Here is a 27,642-nt window from a genome sequence, read left to right as displayed (position 1 = left end):
TTTTTGTACTCCTGACTCTTGTTTTCCTCTTTAGGCTGCTGCTTGTGGTGCAAAAACTGCAGCCAGGACTGCTTGGCAGTTGGCTTGCAGAGCTGCAGCCATCCAGTGTGTCCTGTCCAGTGTCTGTATGTGTGTGCATGCACGTGAGTGCAAGCTGATACTTATTTCTGTCTGTTGGTGTTTCACTATGGAGATCTGTTCTGTCTACACTGGTCTATTGGGAGTCTGAAAATGGCACTGACTGCCTAAAAATATTGGATCATGGGGGTTTTTTTGAGTTTGACCTGAGCTGGGGCTCTTGTTACATCTCCCATCACGTACTGCAGGAGTGATCCTACAGTGCCTGGCAGCAGTGGAGAACGAGCATGGGATGCCTTTGCGTAATATTGAGTGTATGCTTCAGAGGAAATTACCCTCCATGTGGAAGCAATAACTCATAATAAAATACAAGCCAGATGTTTGGCTGCTATATGGCTGATTTTACTTAGAGGGACAAAGTTGTAGGAGACAGTCCAGCTTGGAGCAGCATCTTGGTTAGCCCTGTTGTTAACAGGATGGGAGCATGTGTTCACAGAAAACATTTATAACCAGATTGCTATCCAAGGGAATGGGATGTTGGACTGCTGGAGCCCCATTTCTGGATACTAAACTGAAGGCTGCAGTAGAATTGCCAAAACCTTGTGCCTTGGCAGTAAGCCCTGCCAGAAGGGCTGTGCCTGGGTGTGTTGTTCATCATGTATAAACATGACGGGGACAGCTACTGCCTTGAGTCATGCTGTGCCATGAATTCACAGGCCTACAGTGGGGAATGCTGGAGTCTTGCATCCAAGAAACTCTAGGAAAATTGTGCCTCTAGACAAATAGTTGCTCCCTAGTGCACCAGATTGCACATGGTGTGTCCCTTCAGGGTACGGCCTGTGCTCCATTTGGGGCAGATGCCCAGTGAGCAGTCCGTTGCCTCTTTCAGGAACTTGCAGATTGTTACTGTGCTTGGTCCTGGCTGTGTACGGTGGAGAAACGATGACTTGCACAACCTTTCTTGCCTCACCCAAGCTAGGAACTGTTGGGATCTGTCACTACATTGGCAGCAGCTTCCGAGATGCTGCTTTGGCTCTATGCTGCTAGCTTTTGTGAAACCAGCTCCTTGCATTGCAAGCTTCTTTAGGGTAGGAACTATCTCTGCTCTGCATCTGTATATCTAGGACAACAGTGTCCTGGTTGGTGACTGCAGCTTTTAAGTAATACCCAGTGCAAATGAATAAGGATGCTAGTGGTGTGAGACTTGCATATCACCGCCAGTGGACTCCTTTAGGGCAGTCTGTATATTTGGCAACCCCAACTTGGACATCAGTGTTGTAAAGTGTAGCTGCAGGAAAGTCTGCATCTCAAAAGTGGCCTCAAGTGTTTCACAGTACAGTCAAGTGTTGGTGCAAGGGAAATATTTATCTGTTCCTTTGCATCAGCCAGTGAGTTGTCTACAGCCTAACATAGTGAACTGCAGTTAGTTATAAGTGCACAAAACAGAAAGCCGTCTGAGGCTTCTTTGAACTGTGTCCCTAAATGCATCCTTGGGCAATACAGTGCATCCATGTGAGCTTTGCTGTTCTTAAAAAGGCTTGGACTGTAACTTCCAAATTGCCACTGATAACTTACGCATGCGGAGCTCTTCCAGTCTTAAAACCACTAATCTGAAAGAGAAGTACTATATTTGGGATCTTGTCAAGTTTTTAATAGAAGGCAGCTTTGTATTTGACCAAATGAAGTCTGGCATTGCAGTACCTATACAGTCCCTATGGTAGGACTGGAGGGCATCATTTGAACTTTCAAAAAAAGCTGATGTGGTCATAGGAGCATGTTTCCATGCGGAGAATAAGAAATGTGTACCCTGCTGGGCAGCTGAAATCAAAACAGTGTCCTGAATAGTCCCAGTGTACTAGCCTGAAGTGAGTAAGCCTAAGTGACTTTTTTCCCCTATCCCTTTATATAAGGAGAGATTACTAAAATGTTTAACAACATCTGCAAAATGTTATAAAATTGAAGTTTTAATCCACGCTCATCAGCTTGAGGGGGCAAGGGAGGAAAGTGTTTCTTCTGCACCTGTTGGTAATGCCTCTGTAACAGGGGGCCTTCTCGGGGCCTATTTCCCTGTGGCCCGCCCACCTGTTTTTGGGCTAACTGCCCGCCTTCTTGCCCACCACGCCTTGTTGGTAACTAGTTCATTGATGTAATTAAGCGGAGGGCTGCCCATTTTTTGCCCTGATGCCAGGGGGTGCTGTCTGCGGCTCCGTTCCTCCCCTACACCACAGCCCAAGCCTCGCAGATGGCATCCAGATGTTCTCAACAGTCACTGGCCCCATGCTGGGCCCCAGACTTCTCCGATCAGGACCCCTGTAAGATCCCTCCATTCTGGAGGCCTAATCCGCCTTCATGCTGGGCAGCATAGCTCCCTGAACTGCTTCCTCTTCCGGGTGTGATCCCCCCGGGACTTTTGGCTACTAGCCCCGGCCCACCTCCAGGCCAGTCGGAACCCCAGGCCCTTGGGCGTTCCTCATGGTGGGTCCCCGGCCCTTCGACCCTTCCGGTCCTGTCCTCAGCATTGACCAGTCAGGGGATGTCCAGACAGATGTGAGTCTATGGTCCCACTCTCTCTCTGGGGTTCCACCTTCCAGACCCTACAAAGTGGGGAACCCACCCATTTGTGGGGGCTAGGGGTTATGGTGCCCTGACCCACCTTTCACCGGGGTGGTAACTGGCCTGGTACTTCCTGGGGGCTCCCGCACCACTAAGAGCCCCACCAGGCCACCCACTCCCAGCAGGGTACAGTTTTAGGTCGTACCCAGGGCCAGGAGCCTCCTGACCATCCCCTACAGCTCCTCCCTTACCTCCAGATGATACCTGCAGCCAGGCAATGTTTATATGGGCAGCCCTGAATCTAAAATGGCTGCCCTAATCAGGTACCTGCCAGCTGCTGTCTCAGGCCCTTAAAAATGGCAGGCACAAACAGTGCCCTCCCACAGCCTCCTTGTTGCATTTTTCATTTTTTCAGAACACTTCAAGCCCTGGATCGATCTTCTTTTGGTGTGGATTTGCTAAGCCCTCTCTTTCCAGGGACTTTTTGCAGATGATGTAAAACTATGGCATATAAGGGTCCTGTTCACATCTGTGGCAGGGGCCTGTAGCAGCAGTGCTCTTGCTGGCTGGTCAGGGCCTTGAACTTGGAGAGAGAGAGAGAACACAGGAGTCCATTTTGCAAACTTCTCTGCAACTCCCTGCCCTGTTTCCTCAGTTTTTTGGAGTCTAAAACCTGCTTCTTGTGGAGTTGTACAAGTTTGACTAACTGTTCAGTGTAACACTTACAGCTGGACAACCTGCTGCCACTTCTTTTTTAAAATGAGTCCTAAATCTGTTTAATGTTACACTTGTATAGCTTGGAAAAATACGTACACTGTAGCTTGTTTAAACGAGCTCTATACTGAGCTTCTGTTTTTCCAGTACAGTATCTCTCTCTTCTTACCTACCTTGGGGAAGCAGTCTGCAACCTGCAGATACTATCCATTGCATCCAGATCTTCTAAATAAGTGCTGTTGGAGGAAGGCATCAGATTGTCTCAACCTTTTTCTGCCTCGGCAATCTAACTCGGCCCGCTGGTGGGCTGGGGCGTCAGCAGGGCACCAGGCTGGAATGTGCCTGGGAATGGAAAATGCTGTCATTAATTTGATGAGATTTGTGGTAGATCTTTACTGAAGGGGAAGGGGGGAATTAGGCCAGACAATGTAAGCATTTGTCTGTCTGTCTTGAGGTGCTTCTTCTTAACTGGAAAATTAGAAGGTGGAGGGGGACCCCTCTAAACCAAACACTTTCTAGAAAGATTTAACTGTGCTGTTCAATAAGTTATTTAAATACACAAGGAAGCTTTGTTCACTTCTGAGCATCTTGGAGGTAGGTAGTTTGGATGCAAGACTTCCTGCCATGGAGTTTGTAGAGTTCTGATCTTGCCCCTAGTACTGGCAGTCGGCATGCCAGTTGTCTTTCAGCACCGTAGGATCTGGGCTTTGCCGTCCTGTGGACTGGGAATAATGGTGCTTATCTGCCACTGGGTATGAATTAACCAGCTGATGTCTGTGGTGCACTTTGAAGAGCAAGTGCTGGTGCTGTTTTCTAAGGGTGTCTGGCATCATTCCTGCAGGTGGTGGACCTCTCTAAGGGAATTGCAGACGTCCCAGAGTGGTTTAAGGGTAGTCGGCTGAACTATGCAGAAAACCTCCTGAAGCACAAGGAAAATGACAAAATCGCGCTCTATGCAGCAAGTAAGTATGAGCTGTGTCTTTTTAATAGTAGATCCCTGTTTTTCACTTAGAATTTAAACAAGCTGTACCCTGTAGCACAATACAGCCCTATTGATCAGAAGGCACCAGGACACATCAAACGTGAGTGGTCAAACATGCCTTTCCACAAAGAAAAGATGAGGAAGGCAGGCTGCTTTGGAAAGTTTGACTCATGCCCTCTACTTTGGAGGATGGGGAAGATGTGACCTGTGGTAGCAGGCTGTTGGCTGCAGCAAGCCCTGTGGGGCGTTAAGGTTTGCTGTGCTGAGAACCTAGTACTGCTTTTTGTAATTTTAATTATTTTCATATTGCTCAGATTTATTTAACATAAGGCCGCTTGATAGAGTTTGCCTCTTGGTGGCTTTGGTACGTACTATTGGACCGAAGGTCTCCATGTAAGAGAGTGGATATAGTATAGTTTTATTTGAGCTTGAAACTGAATCTAAGCAGAGAAGCTTGAGTCTAAAGGAGAGGCAAGTGATACAAAACGGACAGCATACCCATTACTCGCAGGATCCCTGGGTGGGTGGGGGGCGGGGGATCAGAAGCAGGTCAGGTAGACGGGCGATTTACCTTTCCACCATTCTGTTCTTTCCCAATGGCATCTTGTTGGGAGCCTCTTTCTGAGGCTGTTATTTGAATGCTTGTTTGATTGTACACGTCTCAAGAGCATCCCACTTTGTTTAACTTTCTATCCCACCCATTCATTTTGACACTGCCATTTATCATAGGTTCAAATTTAACTTCCAGTGTAAGCTCATTAACAAATTCAATACTACTGTTGTTATAACAGTACTTGTGGCTTACACCCGTGACTGGTGGTAATGCACACTTCCTTAAAAAAAACAAAGAAGTCCATGCTCTGTGTCTGCAGTTACTGCTTTAGCATCTTCAGTCTTTATCAAAAACTGTGATGGAAGTTCACAAGTTGGCCCTTCATTAGGTTTAAAGCCTACTCCCAGTGGGGTTGGGCTGCAGTTTTGATGATCACCTTCTAGCACTCGCACTGTTTAGTCCACATTAGTTATCAGTCCTTTTGGTGAACGGTTGTCCAGCATGATTGGACTTTCTAGAATAAATGCTTTACATAACAGTTTCCTGATACCTCCTCATTCTCCATCCCCCTAGTCTGTTTCTGTAATAGCGGGTGATTTATTGTGGGTGCCTGAATACCTCTTTTTGGGCTTTGCAGGAAGGCAAAAAGATTGCTTGTGCGCGTGAACATCAAAGTCTACCTCTATCCTATTGTACTGGGAAGGTCTTAAGTCCAGGAGAATAAAGGTGGTAGGGTTTCCTGCATTATCCTTTTTTGCCATCTTCCTATAGCAGGGGCTTGATTCAAACTCTGTAAACGCTTGCAGACTGCTTTACACCAAATCCCTTGTCTTCATGAAAAGTCATTGTCATCGTATGAACTGAATGCTGAAAGCTTGTTTGCAGTGGGTCTGAGGAGTCCTATTTAGAGAAATAAGGTATATTGGAGTATTGGGAGTTTTCTTGTACCTTTTTTACTATCACCCCAATTTTGGGGCTTGTGCACCCATCTCTGAGATCACCTTTTTCACACCTGTCCAAATAACTCTTCATTGCTTACGTCGTTGAATGGCTCTTCATTACAATGGAGGTTAGATGTACCCCGGACCTTGTTACGTTTTTTTTTTTTTAAACGTATCCCTTTGATTGTATTCACAATCTGCATCCAGTCAAGAATGCATGGCAAAGTCAACCCTAAATCAGTTGCCGGAAGAAGTGACTGGTAAAGTCTCACAGAGGTATGTAATGAAAATCTAGCTTCAGTCTTGAAGGACTGCCTCATTATTTGAAATATCTAGGGCCATTGGATGCTTTTTTGTCTATTACTATTTAAAAAGAGAAAAAGAGATGCAGAATTGCTTTTAAACTAGCTCTCTGCAGTGGTTGCCAGTCAAATGCGAACCACAAAAACTAACCTTAAACAAATGTAAAGCTAAGTTTAATTATCTTTTGTTTTTTTCCTGCTCCCCTTAAATTGTGGGTGGCTTCAAGCCATACCTCACAAGAAGCTGGGGCCTTAGACAGCAGGATTGATGGCTCTGGGGTACCCTGCCTTTATTTCCTTCTTTTTTCCTTCTTAAAGTGTCCCAAGAGGAATGCAACAAATTGTATGGCCTGACCAGAAAAAAAGATGGAGTTTTAAAATATTTTCAGTCCTAGTAACAGAAGGATTTTTTTGGTGACTTAGATGAGTGAGTTAGCTAACATACAATTTAGTAGTAACTTTTTAGATCCTAGCCTCCTTGGTTATTGCACTATTAAATGTGCCAGTCTCATTGCATCTTGTAGGATTACTTCATGGATATTATCAGCCAAAGAAGGGAAATATTCCACCATCAGCCAGGAAACATGTTTGTAATGCCTAGTTATACATTTGGAACAATCACTACTGGTATTTTCAGCTTGGCAGGTGCATGAGCACATCGTGCCTCAGTACTTTTGTCGCCAGTATAGAGTTGCAGCAGCAACATTTTTTCCCAGCCTTTTGCTGCAGTGGCTTTTTTTTTCTTTCTCTCTGCTAGGTTAGGACAGAGCTCAGAGAGGCTGTGCAGGGCTCCAGGATGGGGGAGAGTTGTGGGTGCCTGAGAACGGTGGCAGGGAACGTAGATTAGCCCTTTCACTTGCCACACGTTACACCTCTTCCCACAGCTTCTGATCTGTATTGCTGCGATGCTAGAGCAGGGCTTTCCAACTCCAAAGTGGCTGGGGGCTGTATACCATGGGAACAGCATAAATGGGGACCACGGCCCCCCCAGATTGCATGCCCCACATGTGTGCGGGTGGGTGCTCTCTCCTGATGCATTGCAGGGGTGCACGGGTGGGTGCTTCCCTGCATATCACCCTGCCTCACCTGCATCTCCCGGTGGATTTCTCTGTGGCACCTCACCACATGGATGCTCTGGGCTGCCAGCTCCTCTGACTGCAGGACGTGCTGTGCACTTCCTTGCTGCCCCTTCCTGTGGGGCAGGGGCATGCAGCAGAAGCCAGGGGAGGAAAGGGTAGCCCCAAGACCCTGGCTGCTGCTGCTGCAGTAGGGGCAGTGGGAGCCTGGGGGCCATGTGCAGCCCATGGGCCCCCAGTTGGATGGTCCTATGCTAGAGCATGCTCTAAAAATAGAATGATAAGGACTGCCCCTACCCTGGAGAGTTTACAAACTTAAAATGGCATTTTGGCTTTTGTTTAATTTTACACCGACTCTCAGTGTTTGAGAGTCTGCCTTCTCCATATGGCCCCAAACTTATATGAGGGCAAGGCTATTGAAGTTGAAGAACAAAACTTGTGTTTGGCCCTAACCTGGCAGGGTACAACACCCTTTCTCTGCTGGGACAGTGGTGTTGAATCAATGGCAAGCTTTGCATATTAGCTGCTGCCTCCATGGGGTACATATAGTGGTGTGGGAGATCCTTATCCTTGGAGATGGAGCAGGTGCATCCATTCCTGGGACACCAACTGTGAGGGAGAAGGAGCTCAAACAATACAGAGTTTGCATCTCCACATTTCTTATATTTGCTTCTATTTTATTTAGCCAATGATTTATAAAAGGCTTATGTAACTTGTGGCACTGCATAAAAAAACCCTCAAATTGCCCTGTAGTTTTCCTCCAGCATGAAGCTGGCCTAGCTTAGTATATTTGTTTTGGAGACAGGCTAAAAGGAAATTTCTGTGCTCTTCTGCAGCCCTAGAATACCACAAGTCATAACATTTTAAGTCTTCACTGAGACTTCATTAACAGGCTTACAAGTGTGTCCAGTCACCAGTGATCTGCCCTAAATAATGACGTGCTTTAAACGCTTGACTTCCCCATAGATCTAATTAGAAATTGTTTCCTAGAAGAATAAAAGCATAAATAGGCATATAGTCCACCTCCTAGCATTTACAAATGATTTTTTTTTTTTTTTGTGGCTCTATGTTGTCTCTTTACAGATGCACATACATTTAGGACAATTTTACATGTGCTAAATGTAAAAGTGGGGGAGAGGGGGGAGTGCTTTAATTAAAGTGGTTCCAAGAGCCGCTCTCATTAAAGCGCCCGGAGCGTCTCGTGTATCAGTGTCCCTGTGCCATTTTGAAGAGTGGCTCCACATGCTCGTTGAACGATCTTTAATTAAAGTTCCCCCGCCACCATTTTGAACTGTGGGGATGCTGATGGACAAGATGCGGAGGCTGGCTGGAGCGCTGTAATAGCCATGGTCCAGCAGACTCAGTTAATCGAGTCTGCTCCGACACGCTGTAATTACAGTGCATTGGAGCAGTCTCTTGGCTCATGTACAGTCACCCTTAACGACTTAAGTATTACCATTTAACGCTCTTCATGGCCTGCTGAGGGAATCCCCATGATTTAATACTGTATTATTTTTTAAAATGAAAAAAGACAAGCTTTTACACAGGATAGTGGGTGGTTTTTGGTTCTGTTTGTGCTTATTTATTAGTTTGCGGTTTTTTGCTTTGCTTTTGAAGTGCCAGGAATATAATTTGTCAGAATGTATTTTCCATTGCAATACTTCCTCTTTTCTTTTTCTTCCAGGGTTGCAACTTTGCAGTAGACTACCTCTTTGATAGCCATGTGCCGTTTCTCATTGGTGGTTGTTTGTAAATCTTGTTTCTTCAGAGGAAGGGAAAGAAGAAATCTTGAAAGTTACTTTTGAAGAACTAAGACAAGATGTTGCTTTGTATGCTGCAGCCATGAGGAAGATGGGAGTGAAGACTGGAGACAGAGTTGTTGGTGAGTAAGCTTTTGTTGAAGGATGGGGGGAGATACTCCCTTGAAATGAGCAGGTGATTTGTTTGGGGCTATAGAAACACAAATGTTGTTGAAGGATGGGAGGAGATACTCCCTTGAAATGAGCAGGTGATTTGTTTGGGGCTATAGAAACACAAATGTTGAGAGACCCCATTTCATAGAAACACTCTGAAGACCAGACACTTTTGTGAGTGCGTTTATATTCGTATGAAATGTGCTTCTGAAGGGAGGGAAGCTGAGTTGGCTTGAAGCTTTCCGTCTCCAACGGCTGAAGAAAACACTTTATAACTTTATTGAGCTCCTTTAATATACCCTCTGTGGAAGTCAGAAGTGACCAAGGTGCGCCTGTCAACACTGAGCTAACTTTGCTCCAGTTAGTAACCCAGAATGTTTCTCTTACCTGGAGTTTCTTAAATCTTTTCTTCACTCATGAATTAATTGCAACATCTGAAGTCCAGCAAAGTATAGGCACATGTCATGCAAACTGCTCCCAATTGGCTCTGTCAGTGCATCTGTTGCTAATTTGCAATACCTCTGACATTTCACTTGACTGAAGCTCATTGAGTGACCTAGTTACCCAGGTCCTCCCTCCTGCCCTTCTTGTGGATGGGCACAACACTGGCCCTCTTCCAGTCTTCAGGGACTTCTCCAGAGCGCCACAAGTTGTGGAAGAGTTTTGCCAGGGTTCACCAGTGACTTCACCCAGCTCCTTCGGCACTCTCGGATGAAGATCATCCGGTCCCACTCGTATATGTCTAACTTTAAATTGGTCATACATCAATTCAATGGCAATAGTAGGAAGGCAGTTATTCCTACCGTGCCCATCCTGTACTCTTCCTGGCATTGTTTTCCCCTTGGTCTGGTGAAAGACCAAGGCGAAGTAGTCATTCAGGGGTTCAGCTTTCTCCTGGGTGCCAGTAACCAGCTCTCCTGATTTGAGCAATGGCCCCACACTCCCATTTGTTTTCCTCCTGTTCCCTATGTACCTAAAGAAGGATTTCTTGTTGTTCTTGATTTCCGTTGCTAATGTAAGTTCAGTTTTCTTGTTGTTCTTGATTTCCGTTGCTAATCTAAGTTCAGTTGCCGCCTTAGCCTTTCTTATCTGTTCCCTGCAAACGCAGGCCATCGTTGTTGTATAGTCCTCTTTGGGGCCTGCCCTGAGCTTCCATTGTTTGTAAGTCTCTTTCTTAAGAAGACTATGATTTCCCTGTTTAGCCAAGAGGGCTTCCCAGCTCTTCTGTTACCTTTTTCTCTGCATGGAAATGGACTTCCTTTGTGCTTCCTTACTTGTTGATTGAAAAATTTGTGCCCCAAAGGACTTATGCTTTAAAAGCTGTTTGCAGACATGGGGTGGGGAGTGGCTTTACTTTAAACTCCGCATGCTTTTGTGCTAAGCCCGGCAGATGCCTAGAAGAAGCATCACATTAGTTAGAGTTGGCTTTCCCAATGCCTGTATAGATCAGATGCATTAGTGGGGCTTTTTGGCACTTTTTCGTAATAGCTGATTCAATCAGCTATTAGAGAAAAGTGCTGAAAAGCTCTGGTGAAGTGCCCAATCTATACAGATGCTGTAGAGCTGGGTTGAAGTAATGTGCGGCTGCTTCCAGTAAAATGTGTGTGTGTGTGGGGGTTGTTTGTTTGTTTTGGGGGTTTTTTTCCTCATCTTTGAGCACCCATACAGCTCAGGCAGCAGGACTTTCAACTAATTTAAGTTGGCCTCTGCTCAGTGAAAAGAGCACTTATACAATAAGGCAGTACCAAATCCATTCTTTGGTGAAATATCCATCAAACTTGGTGAGGCTTTGGCTCAGTTTTTGCCCTGCCAGGCTTGGTGCTGACAACTGGCTCAGGAAGACGGTGCCTAGTTCATATGTGAAACAGGCCTTGAGTGAGAGCAGGGGATGGAAAGCATAATGCAAGAAGGATGTTGCGATTCTAGTACTTAGATCTGTAGTGTCCTTGCCTTGCTGCTCATTTGGTGCATGGCCTGTCATTTGGTTTAATGTAGGTCACGCATGCATTAAGTTCAGACTGCTGCCCTGCCTGGACTGATTAGCTGCCTTGGCAAATAGAGTCAAGTCAGTACAAGTAACTGGAAACCACAGCATTTTGAAAGCAGCACAAGTCCTGTAACAACCCAGCCCGCTTCTGTAATGCTGTCTGTAAACACTGCTCTTAATTAGGGCATGCACTAAGCAAATTTGCACTGATTTTGAGCACTGATAATTCTGCAATGAAATTTAACCTTTATATGCACAGGGGAAAGTCTAGAGTTAGTAATCTAAAATGCAGCAGCTGTTGCCCAGTGCTGTATAAAGGCAAGGGGTTCATTGTAACAGAGATCTTTGGAAAGAGGTGTTACAACATCCCCCCAAGTGGTGTTCTCTGGAGCTTTACCTGCAGCTTGCACAACTATTAACCCACCTCTTGAGGCTTTCCCATGGCTGGGTGTGAGGTGTGCTGCAGGCTGAGTGCTAAAAGGGGGTTATAGCTCATGTATTTGCTACCAGGTAAGGCTGTTTGCTAGTTTCTTGAAGCTTCCCTTGGCACCTTACTGATTGGAGAGTCAGTGGTTCCAGAAGAGAAACCAGTGGAGGCCCCTGAGCTCATCATTATTGGCTGTGAAACTTTTCAGTAGGGATATGGAGGGGTTACTACACAGTTCCAGCCCCCAAGCTTGAGAATTGCCTAGGGGTGGTTTTTGCATCAGCTCTGTTTTTTCTTGGGAGTGGGTAACTTCTCTATCCATACTACCACCTCTTAATAACTCAGACAAAGCCCATTCAGTGGAGTTCATTAATTGAGTAGTGAATTAACAAATTCAGAGCAGTGAATTCAAATTAATTGCATTTAAACCATGGGAAGAAATAATTGCTCATTAGTCTTCTAACACACAGATTAAATTTGCTAAATCCAGACCTTTTCTGGTCTGAAGTGAACACGTTCATCTGGATAAAAGCATATCGTTTGCCTGAGGTTTTGCCAGAGTGGTCTATATGAGAGGGACTGTAGATTTGGGGTGGGGGGAATGGGAGTAGGGGCAGAAAATCCTGTGCTTGTCTTGGTACTTGTGTGTGCAGGGTTTTTTGTTTTTGCTTTTTTTGTTTGGGGGGACAGGACACAGGTCCCAGAGTGACACTTGCAAGATTCCTCCCACATTGAGAATTCACTGAGGTCTGTGTTGTAGTTGAAAGGTAATTTGGGCCCAGCTTGCCACTTCTTTTAACTTCTGTGATGAGAGAGTTTTCCTTAGGTGAACTGCAGCCTGGCTGACTTGTGAATCTTAGTTGCTCTTGCTTTGTCAGCCCTAAGTCAGAGACCATCTCTTTCTTGTTTTTAACTTGGAAAAACTTCATTAATACTTTAAATAAAGAAACATTAATGCCTTCTGGGTGCTGAGGTAGGATTACTAAGCCCTGAAAGCATGTATGAAATAACTTTTCTTCTTTTTACTTTAGGGCCTGATTCAGCTCCTTTTAAAATTCACAAGAAAACTCATTACTTGCGGCAGGTGCAGAGTTAGGTTTTTATTAAATGTTTACTAATACCAGCTCCTAAGAGGCAGGATCTTAAGGGTCTGCTAGGGAAATGTTGGGTCCTGGTATTAACAGTGTGATCAATATTTAGTACCAATAACTTTAATTAAGCTGTGCTCAGAGGAGCAAGTCGGTGGATATATTTATTGCTTACATCAGGGGTTTTCAACTGGGGGTACTTGGGATGGCCTCAGGGGGTACTTGGTGGTGGATGCCGCTGCTGGCACTTCCGCCACCGCTGTGCCACCAGCACGCTTATCAATCAGCTGCAGGGGCCCCCCTTGCCAGTTGCCTGCTGGGGAGCCCCCTCCAGTTTGTCTGGCTGCTGGACTCCTGCTTTCTTGACTGGTCACTGGGGGTACACTGACTCAAAAAGGTTGAAAACCCCTGGCTTTGTACGCTAACATCCAGTATTCTTTCAACGCTTCGTTTTTGCTTTGCTGCTTTTTTTAACGTGATGTCGAGAGACAAACCTCCCAGAGCTCATCAATTCCCGAGTCCTGCTGATGCTCCATCCTAACTAATCCTAATGTTACTCTTTAATTCCTATGTGTAGAGGAACGAGTAACTGCAAGCCTCAAGGTCTTAGCCATGCTGGCTTAACATGAAAAAAACCTCTTCCTGGCTTTAGAGTTGGGCTTGGAAGTTGGCAGTTGGTATTGCTTGCCACGGTAATCATGACTTTACTGTAAAAACCAACAAAATAGTACTTAAATTATAGGGTGAGATGCTTGTGGTTCTGTGAAAAGGCCAGAATATTTCATTTCCAAGCATTGCACTTGATGCATTTATATGACCTATTAGTGTGTGTTTGATTTACCAGAAAGGATTAATCTTTCACATATTTTATACTTTTCTCTTCCTAAAAAATACAATGCCTTTGTAATAGCTTTTCCAATTACTTTACAGACTTCCTATCAATTTATAAGTGTGTATGCAAAACAAAAGCAAAGATGACATTTTTCAGTTGTACAGGCTACATTTTGAATGCTAAATTGTAGGTACTAATATTCCTATTAAACCTTATGAAAACACTAAAAGCTTTATCTGAAGAAGAGAGATGTTAAGAAAACCAGTGCACTACAGAATGTAATGTAGCTGGAAAGCTGCCAGGGAAGCATGGCTGGGCTTTAAGTTTTCATAGTGTAGAAATTCAGTCTTGACCCCTCACTTGTTTAATACATTGTTGGCATTTGCAAAATGCCGGCTGCCTGAGACCCCATGTGTCAGTGCAAACCTGCCCCACTTCCTCCTAGCTAAAGCATACACTTGTGAGTCCTTATTAGTTCCCCATTTCAGTGGAAGTGCATATGTTCACGCTTCGTGAGGATCCTAACTATGTCAGCACTTATAGTTTCATAGGTTTAGGATCGGAAGGGACCTAGTAGATCTTCTAGCCGGATCCCCCGCCAGGGCGGGAGAACTACAAAACCCCAAAACAAGAAACAGGACTCAAATGAGTCCAGCCAGGTAGGCATCCAGCCTCTTCTTAAAGACCCCCAGGCTAGGGGCCAGCACCACTTCCCTTGGAAGTTGGTTCCAGCTCCTAGCCGCCCTAACTGTGAAGTAGTTTTTGCGGATGTCCAATCTATACCTCCTCTCCATCAACTTGTGCCCATTACTCCTTGTTATGCCAGTGGGCGCTAGGGGAAACAGCGTCTCCCCCAAACCCTTCTGGTCCCCCCTAGTGAATTTATGGACAGAAGGACCTCAACCTGATGTCATTTAATACAGAGACATGTAAAGCGCTCCATCTGGGGAGAAATAATCCACAACACACTTACAAGTTTGGCAGTGCTATGCTTGCCACCACCACAACTGAATGAGACCTGGGTGTCATGATTGACAACACAATGAACATGAGTCACCAATGCGATGCCATAGCTGGCAGAGCTAATCAAACATCTGTCCCTACTCTCAGCCTTCCTGCCAGGGCGTGGATGCTGCCCCTAACACTTTGTCCCATAAAGCATTGCAGCTGTTCAATCAGTAGCAGGCTCCAGGAATGTGGAAACCACATCCCAGTCCATACAGCTGACTCTTGGGATTTTTTTTTGCCTTCTACTTCATTGTTATTAAAGCTTCAAGTTCTTTAGCACCAGGATATATCTTCTTCTAAGTGCACTGTGCACTTGCTTCACTTTTACCAAAATCGGAGGCAAGTGGACCAGGCAGTCCTGTCAACGCTTTCTTCTTCAACTTCATCTCTTCTTCTTGGCCTTTCATCACAGCTTAGCAGCTCGGAGGAGGCATTTAACAGCACAGGTAACTTTAGCAGCTGTCCTTTTTGCCTGGTGAGGTCTTGCAGCAGGGCTCGTGATGAGTACAGAGGTGGAGGATGCAAATCAGGTACTGAAATTGAAACCATCCAAATCTTGAGGTACTGCATGCTCCACCACGTAGCAACCGCTGCTACTTTTAGAGCTGGCAAAATCACCTTAGTTGGCAAACAGGTGTGACGACAATTTGGTGTAAAATGACCCTGGAATTGGTTTTTATTCTAATCTCCAGAGCGAGTGCCCTTACCGTGCTGTGGTAGTAAATCCTGTCCTGCTGCCAGTCAGCAGCTCAAACCACTCTTTCCCTCCTCCCTCCAACCTGAAAGCCCTTGACTGTGCTCAACAAAGCAGCCCTACATTATACTGTTTAAAGCTAGTCCTTTATCTATAGCAACTGTATTAGCCCAAGTAGCTTACGTGGGTTTTAAAGCTAGCTTTGTAAGAGGATTAGTGTGTGACTAATAGTCCCAGGCTGTGGTCATAAAGGTAGGAGACCATTTTAAAATCCCAACAGGGGCATAGGATGCTTTGTCAAGTCCAAACTCTGGCTTGAACCCTGGCCTGTGGTTGTTCTCTTCCTATACCAGGAATTGGGGAAGTCTACATCAGCTGCCTCGAGGGACTTTTTCAGCCCTTCACTCTCCACTGTTTCCTTGTATTGTAGCATTTAAACCACGCCACGGACATGAGAGATCAAGGGGTTTTTTGTTTGTGCCTAACTTGGCTCTTCTCAGACAGGCCTGACTTTTCAGACATCGGGTTCCTTGCTGTTGCTTCAGGGTGCCCTTTCAAAATCCCTGGCTGCTTTTGAATGTGCTGTGCCAGTGGGGCAAGAGGTGCAGGCTCCCTTGTTAAGCTGTCGTATATTCTTGCGACCCAGGGGTTGAGAAATGCTGGACTAGACCTCCCGAGGTCCCTTCCAGCCCTAACTTTCTGATTCTATGACGACAACACCCGAAGACTTCTGGCATCTTAAGGGCCGCAATCTTTCCATTTGGGTGCGGGAACAGTTATATAAATTGATTTTCTGCTGACAACCATCCTCCCTCTTCAAGGCTTCTGTACCCTGAGCTGCTATCAGGTATCTCCAGAAATGACTGCAAGTTCTGTCTTTGCTACTACCACATGTTCCCCCAGAGGGGTGCACCATTTCTGGAAGCACTGCAATACCAGGCTGATGCATGGAGGGAATGGAGCAAGCTCCAGTTTACCTCCCAGTACCAAAAATCTGCTCAACACAGACCTCCTATGGAGGACATATCAGATATCACAGCTGATAAGAACAGGAACTACACTTGATCTAAGCCAAAAGGCCAAGAAGCGATACCTTGAACTTCTCCCAAGCTCCAGCGCCCCCAGGTCTAGCCTCCCATATGTCACCGCAAGCTAAGCCACAAGGGCCTCTCTGCTCAGAGTCATCGCCAGCAGCCTCTGGCCGTAAGACCCAGCAGAAGATCTCTCCCCATGTGTCTCCTGCCCCATGAACTCAAGGCACTGGCTTCTGCCTCATTTGTACAACCCAAACCCCCTATTTATGCCCCCTCAATTCTTCCCTGTCTCTCCCTGCCTCCTTGCCAGCTGCAAAACAACTGCTCAAGATTTGCATAATGTTATGGGTGAGGATGATGTCATCACATGGTAACCCTTTCCTTTCCAGCATTCCTCCAGCCCTGCTCTTTCAGCAGCAACCAGTCTTAGTGCAGTGGTTTGCCAGGACCCATGTGGAAACATTGATGGCCAGTCCCAAGCCACAGACCCCTGGCCATGCTGGTGCCCCTCACTCCCAACCTGCAGCCCCCTGCCCCTCACCCTGCCAGAGGGGGTCCTCAGCTTCCTCCCCCACCTTCAGGCCAGAGTGCTTTGGCTGCAGCAGTTCTAGCTCATGGGGGAGCCAGCCCTGCAGGGGCTGGAGGGAGGAGGAGGGGAGGCCTGTGGCACCCCCCACTGCCCTGGGCTGGGGCTCTGTCACCATGCCAGGCAGCCTGGTCATGGCCCTACCTGCCCCCCAAGCAGCATCTGCTGGGTACCCTGCCCCTGTCAATACGAACATCGGCCCCAGTGCCGCCAGCCTGGCAATGCAGCTCCCTGCCATCCCCAAAGGACCTTGGCACCTGCTCCCTCTGCCCTGATGCAGCCTCAGTGCCCTGCCACCTTTCCCCAGTGCTGGCACCTGCCCCTCTTACATTTCACACACAAACACACACATACTCCCCGAGCCCTGGACCTCCAACCCCCACTCCCCATACACTTCCTGCATCCAGCTGCTGGCGCTGCTTCCACAACCCTGCCTGGCTGCATGCCAGCCACGGGTGTGTGTGCTCGTAGATGGTTGTGCACCCACTGCCTCCAGTCGCCCTAAGCAGCTCCTTGCAGGCTGTAAGGGAAAACCCGTGCTTTCCCAGGTTTTTTTGGGACTTGCTTGCAACCCTTTGAAATATTCTTGCAACCTACTTTTGGGTCAGGACCCGCTGGTTGAGAAACACTGCTCTAAAAGAGCAAGTTCAGTTGCAGCTTCAAAGCCACAGTTTAAGTTTGCTGCTCCAAGTAAAGGTTTAACTGTCTGACTCAAGCTGTGAGTCATAAATAACTGATAACAGTTTATAACTGTAAGTGAAGGGCTGGCATACCTGCCCTCAGGAAATACTAGAAAAGATAGGAGAGGGGAGAACTTCCCCCTACTATAGCACAGGCTCTTCTGCTGTGTAATCTGGTCCTTTTGAGCGCAGTAATTTTGTCTGTGGACCAGCTTCTGACGACACCGAAGACTCCCAGATGTTCCAGCAATAAATTCTTTTTTATGACTGCTGGTCAGGACTCTGCAAGATTTGCAGAGGGTGACTCAGTACTAATAAATACACAGTAGAAATACACAATACAAAACGAGGGGACTTAGCCAAACAGCTGCTTTCATCATATTACACAGAGCATTTTGGCTCGTTTCCCTGCTTCCGTGAAGCCAACTGCTATAGTTGCTGTAAGGAAGGTCAGGGACAGGGAAGGGAAAGTGTCTGCAAGAGGGTGTTTCCTTTTAAGACTTAGAAATGTCCAAGAGCATTTCAAGGTCAAAACACTAGTCTCTGTATCAGAATAATGAGCCCTGGTCTTCCAGGGTGTGACTGCAAGCTAAGCTGACAATACGCTAGGTGTTTGAACTTTTTTATGTTGCAAATGAAGTCAAACACACCAAGTTCCATATGAACGAACACCCTCTTTATATACAGCTCATCCTTTACAGGAGGAGCTCCGTATTTCTTTCAGAAGTCCTGTACAGGGGCTTATCAAGGTGCTACAGTCTCTTTTATGGACACTGAAAATAATGCTCCCTGTTATTCCAAAAGGCCCAGCCGTTTATCAACTAGCAGAAATTGGTCTGTTCGGTTTAAAACAATGCACTTCAGTGCCTCTGAGGAGGGAGACCGAAACATTCATCTTAAGACCTGCCAAGTACGTCTGACCCTTACAGGCTGGAAACAGCCAGCTTCTCAAACAGCATCCCACGCACCTGGCCAAAAAGGGCATTCTGTACCCCCTGAAATTGCTGGATAATGATTAAAACGTGAATGGATACATCTACAAAAGTCTCCAGCCTTGTCTGCAGAAATATTCTTCAGGGCAGGGATTCTTGCTCTGTTTGGAGAATTCCCAACACGTGTACGCAGCTGCTTTGTGCCGCGCTTGCTAGCAAAGTCCTTGGGAGCTGCCTGTGGGTAGCGAATTTAACAATGAGGCCTGCAGCCCTTAAATGCATACACCACTTGTTATCTTGTGTCTAATTAGAGAATTACCCCAGTGCCCTTGAGCTTTCAGTTGCTTCCTTGAAACAGGGAATCTGAGTGCACAGGCCTGGATTTGAGTCCCATGATTTAGATGGTCGTGGATTTTGTGCCTTTAATCCCTCTGCTCAATCCTGATAATTTATAAGGATCCGTCTCAATCCCACAGTTGACTTTGTGGGGGATGGACTGAAATGGAGTCTGTTGAAAAACGGCCTCTCTTGACACTTCATTTCTTCTGCATATCCATAAGATGCATTTAAACCTTGAAATTAGGATGCAGTTCAGCTTTGGGAAGATAACTCAGTTTTAAAAGGAAAGATACTGGCTGCATTCCTTCCTGCTCAGGTCTGCACACGTACGCAGAGCCTCTTGCGTTAGGGTTTTCCTTATGCTTTCTGAGTCATGTGTTGATTCAAGGTTTGAGGTTTGGCACCTTCGGTTGATCTCAGCAGGGTTTTAGCGATGTCATTTCAGCCCATAAAAACAATGACTTCTGGCCAGGTAACCTAACTGGCTTTATGCAAAATATGGGGGGGTGGAAAGGTCTCAGGGATGTGGCAGACACCTGCTGTATGTACACAGCTTTACTGCTCTGCAGTGAACATGTTGGCAGGGGAGGAGCAGTGAGCTGACTCGGGCATACCTGGTCTTCTTGGATCTCACAGTGCATTTTGTAATCCCACTTCCTGTTATCATTTAAAGTCCCCCCAATATAGGGCTAGATCCTCAGCCCATCTATTACTTGGCCATTAAATGACTCTCCCCTCCCTTTGCTCTGCTAATCTGCCTCCCCGAGATGCTAATTAACAAGAGGTGAGATTCACTCCTTTGGGACCAGCACGAACAGGGAGTAATTCGATTTACATCTGATGTGGAGTAATTGTTTTTCTGAGGGCAGTGTTACTGCCAGGATCTTTTAAAACAGGAAGAAGCAGAGCGCTCGCTTGTTAACCTCTGTGTACACTGGTGACAGTGCCATTTAGCTTTATTAGAAGAGTCAAGGTTTCTAGGTCTCTTCCACCTTTAACTGTTCTCCAACTCCGTTGGTTGCAGGTTATTTGCCAAACAGCATCCATGCGGTAGAAGCAATGTTGGCTGCTGCAAGTATTGGTGCCATTTGGAGTTCAACTTCACCCGACTTTGGAATTAATGTAAGTATTCTGAGAATTGCCCGTTCCAGAGACAGTACAATCATGAACCTGCCTGGTGTAAAAGGGAAGGGCATTGGATGTGTCTTCTAATCCCGATTCTTTTTTCCTTTTGTCAGCAGGGAGGTAGCTAGTCCTCTTAGTCTGAAGTCAGAGTAGATTTGCACCTTAAAGACGAGTTAAATCAGAGACGTGTACCATCAGCTTTTGTAAGCAGTGGACTTTCGTAAACAGATGCATCTGATGAAGTAAGCTGTCTGCTTTCAAAAACTTACGCTATCCATTTCTGATTTGGTTAGTTTATAAGGTGCAAACCTACCCTGCCTTCTGCCTTCCCTTCTATTGCCATCTTGTGGCAAAATTTAGAAAACTCCTGGCTGCAGGCAGATTTTTTTTTTCAAAGTTGCCGAGTGATTTGGAAGGACAGTTTCCATTAATTTTAATGAGCATGAAGTGTCCAAAAGCTGAAGCTGGTTTTGTTCCATTCCAAATCAAGGCCAGGCGAGTAACGTTAAAAACTTGCCACCTGGTGATTGCTTCCTGTATTAAATAAGTTGGATCACGGTTTGCTTCCTAGTTGGGGGGTATAGAAAAAAGTGCGTTGCAACAGATGAAAAATGGCACACCTCTTGAGAGGTTAGGGATTGAATTAGGCAAGGGCAACAATGGTTGCCTTGGTGTAAAGGTGGCCTCTAGGGCATGGCTGAAGCATAAGAAGCATTGCAATATGTGTGAGGGATTCCTTCCTGACCTCTGTTGGCAATACGTGTCTGCTGTGGAGCAAAGAAACTGTAGGCCTAACTCTCCTTTGGATTATACAGAGCTATTAGCCTGGAATAATTTCAGCCACACGCAAGGTTTAACAGGCTTTTTACCATAAGAAAAAATATCTAGTCTCTTACTTCCCTCCTTTTCCTCCCCTCAATCTTTCTGGTAAGATGTTGGATGGGGTTAAGATCTGTCAACGTTTCTTCTGTGAAAAAGAACGTCAGCCCCTGTAATAGGATAATGTGGGAATTCTGCATGAGAGCGTCTTCCGTGGATAAGAGCCACTTCTCTTCCAGACTGCTGACATTTGAGTGATAATGCCAGGTGCTCTGCAGTTAAAATAGCGGGGATTCATCTTCAGCAAGATGAAGCTTTAGATGATCAAGCATCACTGAGTTACCGCAGACACATTTTTGGTTGCATCTTCCTGTTGCTTCGCTGTCATAAGATCCTGAAGGTTATGTGAAATCACCAAATGGCATACTTCTCCATGGATTAAACAATCAGGGCTTGAATAGCACCGGTGTGTTTAGGCAAATGAAGGTGCTGACTACAAAATGTAAGAGGGCTCCACCGAGATAACAGAGTGCTCTCTGGCAGCTTTGGGCATAACTTCTCTTTTTAGGAAGTACCTGGCACGTCATAATTAGTGCGAGATACAAATTGCTAAAGCACATAATACTGGAATATAGAATCCTCATTCATTTCTTTCTTGCAGGCATTCGGATTTGTAAGCATTTTGAGGCATCTCACTTGCTATGTATTTCTATTGTATGAAGCACAGAAAGCTCAAACCGGTTTGAAATATTTAGCTGATATTTTATAATAAGAAGAGTTTTTGTAGTTGGCTGAAAGTAGAGACCTGTTGTATTGCCGAGTGAGCACTGGAGGGCAGCATGATTCTATTCTTACACACTGACAAAACCTTAATGATGTCCGGGGCGGGGTGGGGGGGGGAACTTTACACCTTGTAATGACCAATCTGCTCTACAAATGTTTTCTGCTGGGTCAGAAAATGACAGTACACAACGTTCTCTTTGCAGTGTGATTTGATTTTTCATTTGGGGCGAGATTGTTCATTTTACTTCTATTACAGAGTACAAATATGTTTCTCCCCGCACCGATGTGCTGTTATTTTTGCTACCCAGGCTCATTAATTTTTTGTGATAGCTTTTTAACCAAGCTTAGCCTCAGAGTGGGGGTGCCATCAATATCATTTACACTCCTTTTGTTAGAGGCTGGCTGGCCTGAATTCAGGGCCACATCAGAAAGCTCTCAGTGGACTTGAGAGAGACCCCCGATGTATCAGCTTCCAGGCTGATGGACAGGTCATCTTCTTTTACGTGCTGGTATAACGTCTGTTAACATAAATACAGATTCCATGTGTGGGTCGGGGGGTGTTAAGTGACTTACAGGGTTCAACATGCTTCTGTTTTGTATCCTATCCAAATAGATGTGATTGCTTTGCAAAATTGAGGATTTCTCTTGCACTGCTTGGAACAGCCTCCTGCATGCCATGGATTTTAAGTCTTTTATGCAAGCCTGGAAGAAATCAGTTGCCAAAGGCAAATGGAAGAGGGAACTTGGTGGTTCCCTGTCATGGCGAACCCTGGTGCTGGGAGCCCTTTCCCCTCATCTCTGGGCCTCCTGTGCCCAAAGGGTACAACTGCAGGAAGAAGGGTCCGCTATTGCCCAAGTGTAAGCAGCTGTTTGAAATGCAAGCTTTAGGGTCAGGTTCTGCTCTTGAGAATGGGACAGATGGACCCTTGCAGGGAGCATGTTTATAATCAAGGGGATTATACATCTGGGTCTAAGAGAATACAGCTGAGTCCTAGCACAACCTGGGCTTTGAAGAGATCTGATACATGCTGAGCCATTTTGTTGGATCCAAGAGCCAGTGTTACAGCTGAGTTGGTGACCTCCATCACTTTGTAGTCTGATCACTCAAAGCTTGCCCTATGGGTCTCACCTTGTCACTGCTAATGAATCCAGCCTGGGGTGTTGGCAGTCCCCATTAAAGAGTCTCAGGATCAAGGTTGTCTCTCCTTGGATTCAAAATTCTTCTTTTCCTTTTCCCCATCTCTTTCCCCCACAGAATAGGGACATCCTTGCTAGTTTGCCAGCTAGTTTTTGGAACTTGAAAGCAGTCTTGTTTCAGTATGGCCTTCAGCCTGCAAGCATGACAGCCTTTGAAGCATGTGCACCCCTCACTTTGACATTTGGGCAGTTCCTGGGAAATGCTGCAAGCAAATCGATAAGACAGCAGACTTGTTGGAGGCAGGTGGAAATATGACTTGTGCTCCCTTTAAAGGCTAATTTTAACATTGTAATTAAATCACCATGCTAGAGTCCAGGGCTTTTGTGACAGCTGATATTGTAGATACTGGTTTCCTGAAAAATCTGTTCCCTGTCACTGGAATGGACACTAGGGATTTCTCGACTAATTAGTACGTTTAGATTTCAGACTTTGTCACTGCTGTTTCCTTTTCCCTTCCTTGCTCCATCTCTGGAGAAACACACTTTGGTGCTCTTCTGTAGTCTGCAGAAGGCTTTCTTGTAGCTGATAATTTGGAGAGCTGCTGCATGACATGGAATATGAGATAGCATGAGACTCTCTCTCCTGGGTATCAGAGAAATATGTGAAGGGAGGGAGAATATTTCTTGGCCAGAATTTAGGAGGAGTGAATGTTTGCAAAACTCAGGAGCAGTATGTGACGCCAACTAGGAAGAAATTCTCCCTGGATCGGAGAGCTGGCCTAGTGCCTAGTGCTCCATCCCTTACTCTTTTATATCCTGTCTTGCGGTACCTGTAGGGGTACATGGAGAAATGATACAGGATAGCTTCACAGTCCTTCAAGAGACTCCATGCCAAGCTTGACTAGGTCAGTACGAAGAAGCTATGTAGGAGGAAGAACTTCACGCTGCTTGGCTGTGATCTCTCATCAGTTTTATATCAGAGTGACTCCTTTAACTTCCATGGACTTGCCCCTGTTCACAGTGGCATGAGCAGAATTGATCCTGTTGCTCAAAAATATTCTGTGCACGGATGGTCTATATAGCAGGAACGCACAGGGTACAGAAGCCTCTCTCTTGCCCACACCGACGCGGAGCAACTTTGCATAAAGCCTAATTGTTCTGGCTTTGAGGGGTGGGGGAATTCATCATTATTTGTATGGTAGTGGTACAATTGGGTTTCCACTTCAGCTGGTCTGGTCCCAAAGGCTGGTTCTTGTGAGGAGCTTTTTAAGCTGTATTATTACTTACTTAGTGAACTCAATTGCTTGCTGTGATACCACATTTATTGAGTGTGCATAAAAGGAATAATGGATTTATTCTTTCTGGGCAAATGACTTAAGGAAGTTGCTGTCTGCGCAGTATATGCGAAGCCCACAGGAATTACCAGCAAACTAGCTGTTGCATCTCAATTGGACTGTCATGCAGAAGGCGAGGCTGGAGGCTTGAGAGGCTGGGTAGTGAGGCAGAACAAACACTCCAGTGAGTTTGGTGGCTTCACAAAGTGTTTTGGGAGATTCTCTTCTGTTGTGGGCGACTGTCAATTTTGTGATGCTGGGCAGATTTTGCAATGCTAATGCTTCAAATAACCCAACCAGAGAGAGATGAAGATGCTCTCTGCTGAGATGTTTTATTAATAGGATTTGCTTCTTCCTGTCGAATACAAAAACCCCATCTCGGGAAGGCCACAGCATGTGGTGCACCTGAAAAATCAACACAGTGCCAGGAGGCTTTTGTTGCTCAGATGTGATAATAGTTGCAATTCATTCCTGAATAGTCTCCAGTTAACTGGAGGATAACGTCTGAGTGTTTAGTTTTTGCACGTGACCTGGTATGAGATGCCCAAAGGACTGTTTTGACTTTATTCTCTTGCAAAACCAAATCATGCCAATAAAGCTGGTGAAATTGTGTCCTTGACTTAGCAGAATGAATATCTCTGAATTCCTGGGAAGTTTCTGCCTTTGGAAATGACATGTCTTTTAGTGATTTCCAAAACGTCTTTCAGTTTTACTATACAGACAAATGCAGTATTCTGCTGAAATGGGCTCAGACTCTGGGGCTGCGTTTACAGAGATAAGCAGGTGCAAACTAGCACCTACTAAGTTGTGCAACAGTGCCTAAATAGGTGTAGTGCATAATTCTGTTTGGTATCAAGGCAGTTAGGTGCCTCACCTGTACAGATGCACTTGCATGTAGGTGCTACTTGGATTTACACATCTGTGCACGTCGTACCTTTTGTGAAACTAGCCCTTCAGGTAGTAGTGTTGGTGGAGTGTCTTGGGCAATTACTGTAGTATTTCAGTGGCTCAGTCAGGTGCTGGGATCATGAAATGGCCTAACCCTCACCAAACCACTGTTGGTCAAAATGTTGGGGGTTGGGTGGCAAGAACAGGTTCAGTCAGTGCTTTAATGTTGTTCATGTATGTAGCCCCTCTTATTCCTTTATTGCTTCTTTGAGACCAACCAAGCTTTGGATTTAGCAGCCGATGGATTCCCCCCGCTGCAGCGATTCATGGTGCAATTGTTTATCTCCTTTCTCTTTTTTCCACAGGGCGTGCTGGACAGGTTCTCTCAAATTCAGCCCAAGCTGATCTTCTCGGTTGAAGCTGTCATTTACAATGGCAAAGAGCATAACCACATGGAGAAACTACAGAGCGTGGTAAAAGGTATTTCACTACATTGCACGTGAACTCTCGCAGAGCTTGTTAGAAACCTCAAGGGTAAAACAAGAGGAAATAGAATCCAGATTAGGCAAAATTACTTAACCCTGAAGATCACAGTCCACTTGAGTCCTAAGTACCCCACATAGAGGGATTCCTGTAGCATTTGGGGGCACAGGCTTGGAGCCCAGAGTAGCGCTGGCCTCTGGGTCCTTCCACATCTTCCTGGACTTATGTCCTCTCCACACAAAGAAGGAGAAGGGACCTCATTATGGGAGGAACATGTTATACGTGTTTATATTGGCCAGGCAGGTGAATAGATATGTTCATTTGGCCCAAATCCACTCTTGCTTATACCCAGGAAACCAGAGGCTGTCTGGGGTTGTGTGGGCTCACCTGACAGCAAAACATGGCCCATTGGAGAGATTATGATCCAGCACTTGGTTATATTAAGCTGGCACAGTTTGGCAATGTTCCATGGAGAAGCAGATAGATGGGAGAAGAGAAAAGATTGAGCTATTTCCGTTACCCGGGGCATGACATTACACAGGCCCACCAAGCAGAAAAGGGGTTTTGTTTATAAAAAATTAAATGAATAGCAATTTTCATATTTTGCTTCTCCCTCCTTCTCCCTCCCAGGACTTCCTGATTTAAAAAAAGTGGTGGTGATTCCGTACGTCTCCTCAAGGGGAATGATTGATATTTCTAAAATTCCTAACAGGTAATCGCATGAAGTAAATGTCTTTGACAGCTGTTGCCCCTGTTTAAAATAGGGACTGGATGGAACCAGAAGCCTGGCAAGACTTTTCCAACTTCTGTCGCCTTGAATTCTGCCCCACTTCATCTCGGCTCTGAACACTTGTGCTGCAGGTTTCTTTCTGCCGCAGCAGTGTTAGGGTTCCTGTCGGGTTCCTGAAACCTGCTTGTACAGTGCCTAGCATAAGCAGAGTTGTCCCCTCTCCCATGAGTGTTGGCATGAAGGAAGTGTGTCTATACTTCACAATATGCCATGAGATGTTATCTCCTTAAATCTATGTGATAACCTTGTTAGGTTTCTGTCAACATACAAATCATTTTTTATGGCTTGATTTGTTTTATTTCTGATAGCTTTTCAGTTGACTAAACCTGCAAGAAGCTCAGAAATCTAATCTTTCAGTTAGTTTTCTGTATTTAGGTCATAGCTTAGGTTCTGCTCATCCATTTCTTATGCAAATAATTTTGAATGGTTCAGCTCCTGTTCCCATCAACACATCTGCAACTCAGATGAATTCAGTAGATTCATGTTGAAGGTGTAAGTGGAAGCAGAATTTGTGCTCTTGCCTCCACTGGAGCTCTTAATGAGCATAGTTGGCAGGATCAGGTTAAATTTTGGTTGAAAGGAAGTCCCTGCTCTGTTTAGTTAGTTGTACCTTTTTGTTTCCTCCTGTGCCAACATTATGTTTGGGCCATTTAATTTTCAACATTGTTTGGGGAGCTTTAGTTTAAAGAAATGAAACCCTGTTTATTTGTTTATTCAACAGAGCTGAACCCGTAGTAGAGCACCAAGGGAGTAAAAGTCTGTAGAGTCCTTTGTGGGGACACAAAGAAGCTCTTGTATCATGCGTACATTGTGCCGTTGTACTTCAGTAAGCTCTTGTATTGTGCTTACTTTAGGGGAAACCCCACTATCGACATGCGTGAAGTTAAATGAGCAAGCCACTGAACTGCTTTCTTTAATTACAATGCTTCTTATCTCCCTGTTTGTATTGACACAGCGAGTAGTTCTACAAAGAGATGGAATTAGTTTGCTTTTAAACTAATTTACCTGTAATTTCAGCTTGTCAGCACTGGATTTATAATTACTTTGTGCGTCTGTCTTCCCCTCTCTCCTTTTCCCTGAAATAGGCGACAGTATCTTTTTCTCATATATCGCCTTCACTCTGAGCAACAGTAATTGATATAAAATAGGAGCATCCAGTAAAATTACATTATCCACTTCATTTAGCTTTATACCGTAAAACAAGCTGCCTCCATTAAACAGCTTGGATTTTGCTCCCCATTGCTGTTCATTTTTTTTTTTGACTGCTGGATACTACAGATAAACATAAAAAAAAGCCCACCAAGCTTTTCATTTTTATAAAAGCAGTGAAATGGCAGCTATTTAGCTGGATTTATTGATCATCTTAAGGAAAATGTTTGCTCTGTGTGAAATATCCTATTAGGCAGGGTGTTTATATAAATGTGATAGTGTATATTGGGGAAAGGGAAGCAAGCTTCAAAATTGAGCAATGAATAATTTAAATGACATTTTTAGAAGTAATTTGTTTTGCTTATTTACTGTTCTGGGTTAGGTTACTTGGATCCCTCTCTCAACTGATTACAGT

General features: G+C 45.3%; 1 protein-coding gene across 1 annotated transcript in view; it reads left to right on the top strand.

The window, feature by feature from the left end:
• AACS (acetoacetyl-CoA synthetase) overlaps positions 1-27,642 on the top strand; it is a 78,952-nt gene that overhangs the window by 20,310 nt on the left and 31,000 nt on the right. Inside the window, exons 3-7 of the mRNA XM_019507100.1 lie at positions 4,187-4,307; positions 8,968-9,081; positions 19,744-19,841; positions 25,171-25,285; positions 25,919-26,000. Coding sequence (XP_019362645.1) covers positions 4,187-4,307; positions 8,968-9,081; positions 19,744-19,841; positions 25,171-25,285; positions 25,919-26,000 — 530 coding nt within the window. The remainder of the gene's footprint in view (positions 1-4,186; positions 4,308-8,967; positions 9,082-19,743; positions 19,842-25,170; positions 25,286-25,918; positions 26,001-27,642) is intronic.

The sequence above is a fragment of the Gavialis gangeticus genome, unplaced genomic scaffold (assembly GCF_001723915.1).
Source record: "Gavialis gangeticus isolate Ggan-Ray unplaced genomic scaffold, GavGan_comp1, whole genome shotgun sequence".
Lineage (NCBI taxonomy): Eukaryota > Metazoa > Chordata > Crocodylia > Gavialidae > Gavialis > Gavialis gangeticus.
Note: the sequence above shows the minus strand (reverse complement) of the source record. Positions and strands in the feature narration are given on the sequence as shown.